This window comes from Myxocyprinus asiaticus, chromosome 41 (genome assembly GCF_019703515.2).
Source record: "Myxocyprinus asiaticus isolate MX2 ecotype Aquarium Trade chromosome 41, UBuf_Myxa_2, whole genome shotgun sequence".
Lineage (NCBI taxonomy): Eukaryota > Metazoa > Chordata > Actinopteri > Cypriniformes > Catostomidae > Myxocyprinus > Myxocyprinus asiaticus.
Window position 1 is genome coordinate 28,373,563 of NC_059384.1, and position 11,709 is coordinate 28,385,271.

General features: G+C 34.7%; 1 protein-coding gene across 1 annotated transcript; it reads right to left on the reverse strand.

Annotated features, from left to right (window-relative positions):
* Positions 1 to 474: 474 nt before the first annotated feature.
* LOC127431965 (uncharacterized) lies at positions 475 to 11,709 on the reverse strand. Its single transcript, XM_051682660.1, has 13 exons — positions 11,573 to 11,709; positions 9,027 to 9,223; positions 7,716 to 7,856; positions 6,845 to 6,983; positions 5,552 to 5,750; positions 5,334 to 5,475; positions 4,411 to 4,554; positions 4,273 to 4,328; positions 3,812 to 3,990; positions 3,118 to 3,518; positions 1,628 to 1,724; positions 1,341 to 1,530; positions 475 to 1,204 (listed from the first exon to the last, which is right to left on the reverse strand). Exons 1-13 carry the CDS (start codon positions 11,699 to 11,701, stop codon positions 1,059 to 1,061), a joined length of 2,160 nt encoding a protein of 719 aa, XP_051538620.1. The 5' UTR covers positions 11,702 to 11,709; the 3' UTR covers positions 475 to 1,058.

Below are 11,709 nucleotides of genomic sequence, written 5' to 3' on the forward strand. Positions count from 1 at the left end.
GGGCACATACATCCCTATATTTCTGTAAGGTAAGCTGACTATGATAGTCTACCAGACACTGTAGCCTTGATTTAGAGAGCTGTTACTTTCAGAAATGTATTTCCACAAAGAACACACATGAGACTCATGTTTCTACCTCAGTCATCAGTTCACTATTACTTACTGATTAGTTAATCATTTAGTTAATAGTTGTAACTAAAGTGTTAATGTAGTATTACTCATTTTTCCTGAATTAATTCCTGCATAATTACCTATTAATGACGGACCATTATTATAAATTTTACCAGTTGAAGTAGTTCAGTGTAATTACAAATGTATTATTTTACCCAGTATTGTGGTATTGTATATATTTTGTTTCTTTTATCTTAGCAAAATGCTAACCTCAAACTCTATTGAAATGTATTTCCTCTGATAATGCAGCACAGGCTTTTCTGGACCTCAGAATAAACACGGCAAGCAAGACAAACAAATTGATTTGGAAAAAAACATATTTTAATCATCTTTAAACCCAAGAAAGACTTTTTAAATGCATAACAACTGTGAAATACAACAGCAGTTGATTTATTTCAACACTTGGAACTGCACCCAAGAATTTCACACACCATTGCACTTGTGTATATGGCTGTGTGACAATAAAAGTGATTTGATTTGATTTGATTTAAAATAAATCTTTGACCCCCAAAACCAAGAATTACTTAAGGATGACTTTTTTTTTACTTATTCAAATATATCTTTCAAAAATATGTGTTTTAAAATACAGAGTGCATTGCGCATTGAGTTATTGGTAATGTGACCTTTTTTGAACTGTTATACAGTTTTACTGGTTTTCCTCCACTTATAACACCATGATAATTAGATGTGAGCAAAAAAGTACTCTGTTCACCATTAATTGTGTATTGAATTTTGTTATATCATTAGTTGAAGAAGCTTAAAATGCCTTTTAGTCACATTTAAAGAGATGTTTTGGTTGAACTTAATCTTAACTGAAAAACGTCTTAAAGCAAAACTTGTCAAAATAGAAATTTTTTATTTACTGATTGTAGATCAAACTGATTCAATCAAATCTCTTCTGATTTCAAACGCTGGTAGTTGACCTTTGACCCCCTGGCTTTGTAGACCACCACTCCACACACCATGCCAACCACAGCTAGGAGACACCCAGCGATGAAAACAAGGTTCAGATTCAAGCTTGGGCTGATGAACTCTGAAAGTGAATAGGGGACATAAAGAGTTAAAAGCTTTATCTATTGATTGAACAATTGCCCAATCTCAAAATGGCCAAATATCGGTCAATTAATTGGACTAGCCGATGTATCTGCCTTTCAGTATTCGTGACTTACGAGTAAGTGATGGACTCCTCCTCATGCGTAGAGGCCCCTGGGAAATGAAGTGACTTTCGGTCTGAAGGGGAGCATCTCTTTTGTGGACGTGCTGGTTTGTTGGAGCTACTGTGCCGTTGGTACAGCCCCGAGCGCAGCGAGTGTTTGGATTGTTCGCCTGACATATGATGATGGAACAGCTGATGAACACCTATGGAATAAACAGGACACAGAAATCAAAAAGACTCACTTACAATTACAATAAAATGCGGCATGTCTGATCTTCGAAGTCTTATTCCCATCCATACCTGGTCATATTGTCCAATAAACTTGAAGGCCTCCATACTGAACCTCACATTAGACTCATGATTTGAAAGGAGTCTAACAGTGCTGTCAACCCCGCATCTGAAACATTGAAAAATGTATTTATATGTGGGACAAAACTATCAGTGCTGTTAAAGAAAGCATTTCATTAGACATTGACATTTATATTAGCGAGCTGATATTCAGTGTTGGGGTAATCTGATTACGAAGTAATTAGTTACTGTAATCTAACAACTTTTAAGTCGAAAAGTAGTGTTACATATTGCATTTTAAATTCTAGTATTCAGATACATACAGTAAAAAACTTTAATTTAATTACCTTCATGGAAATATCTTGTTACAAATTTCTAAAATAGTATTATACGCATAAATACAATTTAAAATATGAATTATGTCCAAATTTACATATCTTTGCATTTATTTGCATAATCTAACTACATTTAAATTGAAAAGTAGTGAATTATATTGCATTTAAAATTCTAGCATTCAGATTACAGCAACTAACTTTTAATTAAGTTAATTACTTTCAGGTACATTACTTGGGTTACAAATTTCTAAAATAGTCTTATACACATAAGTACAATTTAAAACACGAATTATGTTATATCTTTGCATTTCTGTGACAGCTGAAGGGTGCATGCGGCTGAATAAGTTAAACTAGAGTGTATGACATGCGTGCGACAATACAGAGGAAATATAGATATTATTTTGATTTTGTTTTTAGAAAATCTGTGAAAAGTGTTTTAGAAAGTAACTTAAAGTAATTAGTAATGTGATTACATTTTTGATGATGTAATTATTAAAGTAATCTGATAAAAAATATGGAAGTAATTTCTAGTGGATTACTTTTTTCATTAATTTACCCAACACTGCAGATATTAAAACACTGCATCCAACCACTTAGGTGCACAGTGTCAGGGAATAACTAACTAAAGTAGTTAAACCTCTAATCTAACTACATTTTTCAGTAGCGTGACTGAGTAGCTTTTCCAGTGACAAAACGTACAACATGACACGATGATGTTTGGCAACAAGATGCAATGAGAACCAATGAGGTTTTATGTTATCGACGATGCTGCCATATTTAATTTAATCGCTTTATTAATGATTTGATTTGATTTAAGAGTAAATAACAACTTAAATTTATGCACAAAGAGATCGTATTGCTTTAGAAGGCTTGGAATACAGTATATTGCACAAGTCTCAATTACTTTTACTATGGATTTATATCATTTATTTTTCTTATAAAAGACTTATAAAAAAAATCACCTTCTATGTTCCATGGAAGAAAGAAAGTCATACAGGTTTGAAGAAATATTAGGGTGAGTAAATAATGGCAAAATGTTCATTTTTGGGTGAACTATCCCTTCGCTATTCAAACTCAATGGTTCCCATGATAATGGGTCATCTCTAAAACTGATTTTTAAATTGAAATGACGAGTTGTGGAATGGCTTTAAAGATTTAAAATCTTACCCATTACTGATGATGGGATAAGAGATGGGATATCTAGGATTATCGTAGGGTGTAGCGGCACAGGATTCCAGGAAGACCTCAGTGTTTTGAACCAGATTGACAGGCTCAATCTTCATGTAGATGGTGTCTCCCACATCATACTCCACTGGATAGGAGTTTGGACTTTTTCTGTTGAAGAAACTGCTAGACTGATAAAAGTCAAACTGATAGCTGAACGAGCCAAGGCCTCTCTCTGTGAAGTTGATAGCTGGCCTGCGAGCATCAAATTTCAGAGTAATGCTGCTCTTTTTCTCGTACTTGCACATGACTTCAATTTCTATGTTATGTTTTCTGGTTATGATATCTTTTGGATTGTCGTAAGTGACGATTTCATTCTTGAAGAGGAGATGGTCGTCAGTCTCCTACAAAGATGCGGATTTATAAAAGTAGTTTAGATGCAGTGCAAAACTGAAAAGGGTCAAGTGATTTTTTCCCCCCAATTTATATCTTTTAAAACAGTGGTTCTCAACTAGTGAGTTACAATCCACAATAAGTGGCATGCCTGTTCTGATCGCAAAGCCACTGAAAATACTGCTAAATGCATTAAATAAATTGCAACTAAATAGATAATTAATTGTGTATTTGGTTGCTCCTTAATGTTCTTGAAGCAAAACCAGTTAAGAACCACTTTATTAAACCACAATAAATGCCTTACTTCTATCTGAGTACCGCAGGCGTTCAGAGAAAAATTTGTAAACACATGGGTGTTATTGAAATAAACTTCACAGGATGCATTGTTCAGTCTCAGGTGACCTCCATGGAGACCAGTAATAGTGGCCCTTTCTACTGACACCGTCATTGTATCCTTAGTGCATTTCACGTTAGCTTTTGGACCTTGAACAATAAAGAACAATCATAAGAATATTGTGTAGATGTTTACAGTTCCTTATTAACAGTATGTTATTTACAAATGCATGAGAAATTAAGTAGGCTATGGGGACTTTTTAACATCATGCAATTTACAAAAATAAATAAATAAATCCAAATGCTTAAAGGACATTAAAAGATTATTGAAGAAAAGCACTCATTGACTTATTTAAACTTTTTGAAATTAACAAATATCCCAAAGAGTCCACAAGATATTTTCCCCACATATTTCAAAGATTACTGTATTACCTTCAGCATTCACCACGACAATGACACATCTCATCTCAGACTGGTAGGATATAGACCTAAAATGTTACAAATATTACATTAATTAGCCACACTTGATATGGTACATATTTTGTAGAGTAATTAAACGTGTAACCATACCCATTTTGACCTTCTGCAATGAAGCAAATTGGAAAATGTTGGCCAAAGTTGTCTGCGATTGGTGTCCAGTTAATCACATACTCCCCAGTTGTGGTGGTACTCTTTGTGCTGTTCAGGGGTCCACTAAAGACCACATCACTGATGCTAGATGACACAAATAAAAAACAAACAAAAAAAAAACATTCAAATATCATTAAATAATTAAAGCAACATCTCATTTTGGATGGCAAACAAGCTATCCAAATGTCTACAAATATTCAACTAGATATACAGTAAGTGTGAAATTATAAAGTTTTGCTGAAGATCTAGTTTGGGTTCAGAAGGAAGTGCATGTGAAATGTTTAAGTTATGCTGAAGATATAGTTTGTGCTCAGATGGACATGTGAATTGTTGAAATGATGCTGAAGATCTAGTTTGAGTTCAGAAGAAAGTGTAAAATGTTGAAGTTGTGCTGAAGATATAGTTTGTGCCTAGATGGAAGTGTGAAATGTCGAAGTAATGCTGAAGATCTAGTTTGAGTTCAGAAGGAAATTTGAAATTATGAAGAAATGCTGAAGATCTAGTTTGAGTTCAGAAGGAAGTGTGAAATGTTGAAGTAATGCTGAAGTTCTAGTTTGAGTTCAGAAGAAAGTGTGAAATGTTGAAGTTGTGCTGAAGATATAGTTTGTGCTCAGATGGAAGTGTGAAATGTTGAAGTAATGCTGAAGATGTAGGCTGAGTTCAAAAGAAAGTGTGAAACGTTGAAGTTATGCTGAAGATATAGTTTGAGTTCAGAAGAAAGTGTGAAATGTTGAAGTTATGTGAAGATCTAGTTTGAGTTCAGAAGGAAGTTTGAAATGTTGAAGTTCTGTTAAAGATCTAGCTTTGTCTAGTTTGGGCTTAGATGAAAGTGTGAAACAGACTTTTAGACTATTCCATGATACCTTGAGAAGGTTGCAGAGGCCTTTACTCTGATCTCAAGCTCTTGATTCACACGAGCATTTATGTGCTCTCCATGATAAGGTGTGGGGTGGATGAACCGGGGTAGATATTCACCCTCAATGCAAGATGGTGCTGGGTCTTCCACTGTAACCACAACATAATTATGAAAAAAAGTTGTAGCAGAATGATGAATGAAGGACAGATAAGTACTGAAGAGTACCTTGCAAAGCAAACTGGAGAGGTATTCTGCTCAGTGGCGAAATGGAAGAAGATTGATTTGTATTGAAAGGGGTTCTGTTCACTGAAGGACTGCTGGAATATCTCAGACTTATGTTTTGGGTGGGAAAGTCTTCCATCACTAGCTCAAATGCATAAACACCACGTTGTGAAGTGTTTCTATATGACAGAGTACAGGTACCCTGAAAAAGGAAAGAAACGAACATGTAATAAGCCTCATATCTTTATACATTCAGAAGCACATATGAAAGAAAACACTAAAGGACACTGAAGCATTTTTTTTTCTTCAGAATTATTTGTCTTGTAAAATATGCACAAATATAGAGTTATGCTATTGTGTAATTGATAAATACATATTTTTGAGTCTTTTTTTTATTAAGTTTTTAGAAGGGCTGTTAGTGGTTGTTAGTTGACTGGATAAAACAAGGAGGACTAAAAGCAGGACTACTAAACATTTCTCTTTGGCTGGACTGATTTTTATTATTATTATTTTTTTTTTACCTTCCTGAAGAAACTGCTTTATTGTCTTTCATTTTGATTGAGTTAGTATAGAATATTTTTATATATTATAGTATAGTTTTATATATCAAACATAAAGAAAGGTACTTATATAGAATAGTCTGGACATTATGTGATCCAGAAAAGAGAATGTGAGGCCTAAGTGCTTATGCTGTGAAACACATGGTGCACTCAGCTGTAGCAAACACAAAGGAACAGTGCATTCCTAAGACACTGAATAACATAGCCAATAGTTAAAGATTACCACAGCCAATGGTCAAAAGTTACTGTATTATGCTTAAACTGTTCTATTCTATTTACTTAAAATGTATACTTTAATAATAAAATCATTTAAAAGGTTATTTTTAAAAAATAGACTAAAAAACAGTTTTCCACCATTGTCTGTGTAATAATGGTGTCAAACAGCACCCATTGACTATAAAAAAATAATAAGTGGGGTGTGCGCATGAGGTAATCCAAGATAACAGAAGTGTATAAAACTGAGAATCTGGACCAAGAAATTCTTGGGTTTGTTGTTTTGCTCAATAAACTCTAACCTTTGACACCTGGAACTCCTGACTTCGAGAGTTTTCTTACTGAGACGGAAAAGAGATTTCAATATTCCATGACATTAGCTGCATGTTTTGTGCTCACAGTGGCCTGGTTTCTTTTTGTTTGTTTCTTCATGTACTAAAACTCAACCGGCAACTTGTTCTTTGATTTTGTACAATAGGGACAATATAATATAATATATTGTAGGATCACTTCTCATTCTCACCTGGTTCAGTGTGAATCCTGCATGTTGACTGCACATTCCACACTCATTTGCTGAGAATACTCCATATCTACACCTGACCTGGTCATGATCTTGATCACAGGACAACAGCTTGTAATCCCTGGGGCAATTCTGAGGAACTCTATAAACAATTCAGAAACAGTGACCTTAAAATTAGTTTGACATTTTTATAATTTAGGTATATTAGTTGGTGTTGGTTCTTCAGCAGTCAACATGTTTAGGTAGGCTATATTAGATGAAATTTACATGTGTTTGCCAGGCATTACCATTAAAATGAAACAATAACAAAAACTAGATTTGCATTTGCATTTCCTGAAGTAAACACTGAAGAATAGTGTTAAAGTTTTGGGTAAAATGATAGTAAATTCAAATATACATGCAATTATATGTAATATACAGTATATGGGTAAATAGAAAGTATGTAAAAACATGTAAAATTATGTAAAACAATGACAAATATTATATTAAATTATTAAATTAATTTTCTTAAAACATACTGTATAAATGTTAAAAATATTAACATTTTCTTAACAATCTCATTGATTTCTAAAAAAAATAAAAAAAATAAAAATGAAGTGTGTAATTTCTGTATCACTAACAGCACCAAAGAGATTTGCATCAATTGTGACTGCTTTCATTACTTTTAAACACTCTGCCCTTCTTCCATTGGCTGAAATTACGTACAAAACAAAGAATGGAGTTTGTATGTTTTTGTTTACAAGAAGAAAGAAGAGGAATATCAATACAGTGCTGCATTGTAAAAAATGTGGATGCTAAAAAAGACAAAACAGAAAAAACCCCAATTATCTTTAAAATTTAGAGGTAGAGTAGAATAGAGTAGAGGTGATTTTACCTTACAATAGGCAGTGTGGTGGCGACTGGAGATCTGTTGGGCTGAGATGTGTCAGATCTCAATCCAAGGTCAATGTGTGTGAGAAGATTCCAGTTTCCACCAGTTGTGATTGTGTTATAAATCCAGCAGCAGCTACTTTTTCTGTTGACACATGTATATACTTATTATATCACTTTGTAAGGGGTTTTACATTCTCTACAGTGTTATAATGAATTAATGCTGTAAAAGTATTGTTCATTGTTAGTTCATGTTAGCTACTTTTGGATTGTCATAATTGCTTGTGATCTCGCGCGACCCTTAGTTTCGGTTCGGTTGCCCACGTGGCTAGCTTTGTTGTGCTATGTAGCATAAAGGCGCAACCCACAGCCACTTTGCACTTCAGCGCCTGCTCCGCTCTATTTCTCAGTGGGACTCTGGAACTGCCAGTCCGCTGTGAATAAAGTTTACTTCATTCCAACCTTCACCACATAGTCAATCCTCAGTATCCTCGCACTGACAGAAACATGGATATGTCCAGAGGATACAGCAACACCCGCTGCTCTCTCCAACAACTTCTCCTCTCACACCCCTCGACATGTGGGGTGTGAGAGGAGAACAGGTTTGCTCATTCAAAACAACTGGACTTCACCACACTCCTCTCTATGTAACAATACTTCAATTGAATTCCATGCTATTACTACAGTGCAACCCACAAAAATCCATGTTGTTTTCATCTATCGCCCTCCAGGTCAGCTGGCAAATGTTCTTGAGGAGCTGGATATCCTGCTGTCCTCCTTCCCTGAAGATGGTAGGCCACTTGTGGTTCTTGGAGATTTCAAAATACACCAAGATATGCCCCAGGCCACTGCTCTTCTGGCCTCGTTTGACTTGGAAAGACTTAGCACTACAGCAACTCACAGATCGGGCAACCAGCTGGACCTCATTTTTACACGTGACTGTACCAACTCAAATATTCTTGTTACTCCTTTACATGTCTCTGATCACTACTTTGTTAAATTCAACATGACTCTCCCATCTTTATTAAAACAAACTCACTTTCTGTCTTCAAAAAACGGCTAAAAAACACATCTTTTCCATGAGCACTTCACCAGTCACTAATCTTTCTTGAATACTACTATTCTGATGCTAGTAAAACTTTGTAATATGGCACTTTTCGTGCCACTGTCTCCTTAAGATGAATCGCTTATGATGTATTATTTCTCTTTTGTAAGTCGCTTTGGATAAAATTGTCTGCCAAATGAATAAATGTAAATGTAAATGTAGACATTTTTAAGTGTGGCTTAAGTGTCTAAATACATTTTATATACTTACTGCAGTTTAAATGGGCTGTTATTGTTGGCGACGGTTCTTTTCATGACCCCCTCTGTCTGACACCAGCTGCCACCTTTGCTACTGGAATCTATACGAGCACCCACATAACTGCTTTTACTGCCACAGTTTCCAGACCCGCAAACCCAGTCATCATACGTATCACAGGTATGATAGGCAGCTTTGAAGCGAATGTCCACCTGAAATATAACATACATTTTGATTCAATCTCTTAAAATAAACCTGGAGTGAGTGCTTCCTGATAAACCTCAAGATAACACTGCTGGAATTCAAATTCTGCTACATCACACCTAAGCACAAGCATCCTCAAATTACAGTGGGGTTCAAAATACTAAGTGTGACTTGTGCTAAAAATATCTATGCACACACTGAATTAAAAACAAAAAGCCGAAAGAAGAGAAGAGATAATGCGAAGTGCACAAAACTCTTCAACAAGAAGTCTGGAATTCTAAATCTATTTTAAATCTGAAAATAAACAAATTTTGGGATAAAAAAAAAAAAAAAAAAAAGAAAGACATTTAATGACATACAATAAATACGAAACATAAGATTCTTCAATAGTCATTTATAACATAAACTCATTTTTAACCATATTAAATCCTTTCAAATGATCAGATTTTTTATTTATTTATTTATTTTTATACCAAGATGCTCTTTGGAACTCTCAAATCATACTGAGATAGTTAAGCAATATCACACGAGCAAGAGTGCGATATGGCCCTACATCAGCACTGCTGTGATTCGGCCACAGGCTCGAGGCTGCATGCCGAGTGCCGTAGGTAATCACAGCAGTGCTGATTTAGGGCCATATAACATGATTGCGAGTGTGATATTGCTTATATACAACAGTTCAATGAACAAGTACATTTTTAAAAAATTAGGAAAAACTGAGTACGGTCATAAAAACGCATTTGTGCATTTGTTATTACGCGGCGGATCAGAATCTGCCGTTGCTGATTCAAATCAAATGATGCGTCTAAGCCTCCATTAGTAATTCAAAACTGTCACTTCAGAAACAGTATCACGGCTTGTGCTGTTTCTAACAAGTTATTGGATAAACAAGGATGGATGTGTGTGTGTGTGTGTGTGTGTGTGTGTGAGAGAGAGAGAGAGAGAGAGAGAGAGAGAGAGAGGGAGCGTGTGCGATCACTTGTTGCCACTCCCAAGCAGAGATGCTGTCAGCTTTCTGAAGATCAGCTTTCTCAGTGGAAAAATAGCACCCAAGCGGGGGTATTTCTCCCTATTTCACGGTAGCCGGTGCGCAAGAGTCATTCACTATAGAAACCGCAATCTTCACCGCCATTTTAAACAGCACGTCCTCTCCAATGTGGAAACTCCGATTAGAGGTAAGTGCCTTCAGTTTGTGTAATTAATCAGTCTGTTGTGTCTCTCATCTGTGATGACCCTTAATGCTGAAGTTGTTTGTTTAAAGCTGTTTGAAGCTATTTCCTAGCTTTAGTAGTGTAGTAGTAATACGAGCGTTCATGGAGCGCTGTTGTATGTAAACACTGGCTGACGCAGATTCACTTCACTTCATTAACTGGCTCATATTACACACAAAAATTTTATTTTGCCACCACCTGCTGGCTACAATACGTAATGTAAAAATAAAAAAAAATACATGTAAAAAAAGACACATACAGTAGCTCTTAACACATCTGCACTGCTCTTACACTTTAGTTTAGAACTGCACGAACACAAGCAGAGTGATACACACACAGTGAAGCGTCCGAGTGCTGATGGTGTCAGACCATCAGTGCTCATGGAACGTCTCTCGTCCAATCAGATTCGAGGACCGGAACTAACTGTTGTATATCATTAATTATCAGGTTTTTGCACAAACAAGTCTGTGAGACATCCAGCTAGCAGTTGTTACATAGGAAAACAATTCTAAAACATAATGACAGACACTTTGTGAACGGCCCCTAGAAATTGATTTTGAAAGCTGACATCCACTTGCATTGAGTGATGAGCCAATAACTGTTACCCTGAAAATGAAGTTAAGCTTATGCTGATGCGTATACACCTAATGAATAATGGTATAGAAAAAACTGATGGATTTATTTATTTAATAGTTTAAAACATTTTAATTATGTTTAATAAAAATTTATTTTATTGTAATTTGTATCTCCATAACCAAATAAGAAATTATATTGCATTTGACTTTTTACTTCAATTGTTTTGCTGATAATAATTATTTGTATTATATTATAAATAAATAAATAAAATAATAATAATAATAATAATAATAATAAAATAAGAAATGTTACTTATTTTAATATATTTTAATTTATATATATATATATATATATATATATATATATATATATATATATATATATATATATATATATATATATATATATAAATTAGAAAAAATAAATAAAAAAAATAGAAGTATATATCAAAATAGAAGCATTTTCTCCAGTAGTCTCATTCCTTTGCACCAATAACCCAACAAGTTTTTTTTTTTTTTTTTTTTTTTTTTTTTACAGTTAATTAAAATTAGGAATATTAGGAATTCTTACCATAAATGTACCATCAGCATTTCTTTTTGGACTGAATGTCATTGACCCTCCATAGAAGTGTGAGGCTGTGACTGCGGAGGCCAGCATCAGCAGAGCCCAGGGCAGAGTAAATACAGACATGATGCTCATAGCAGAGA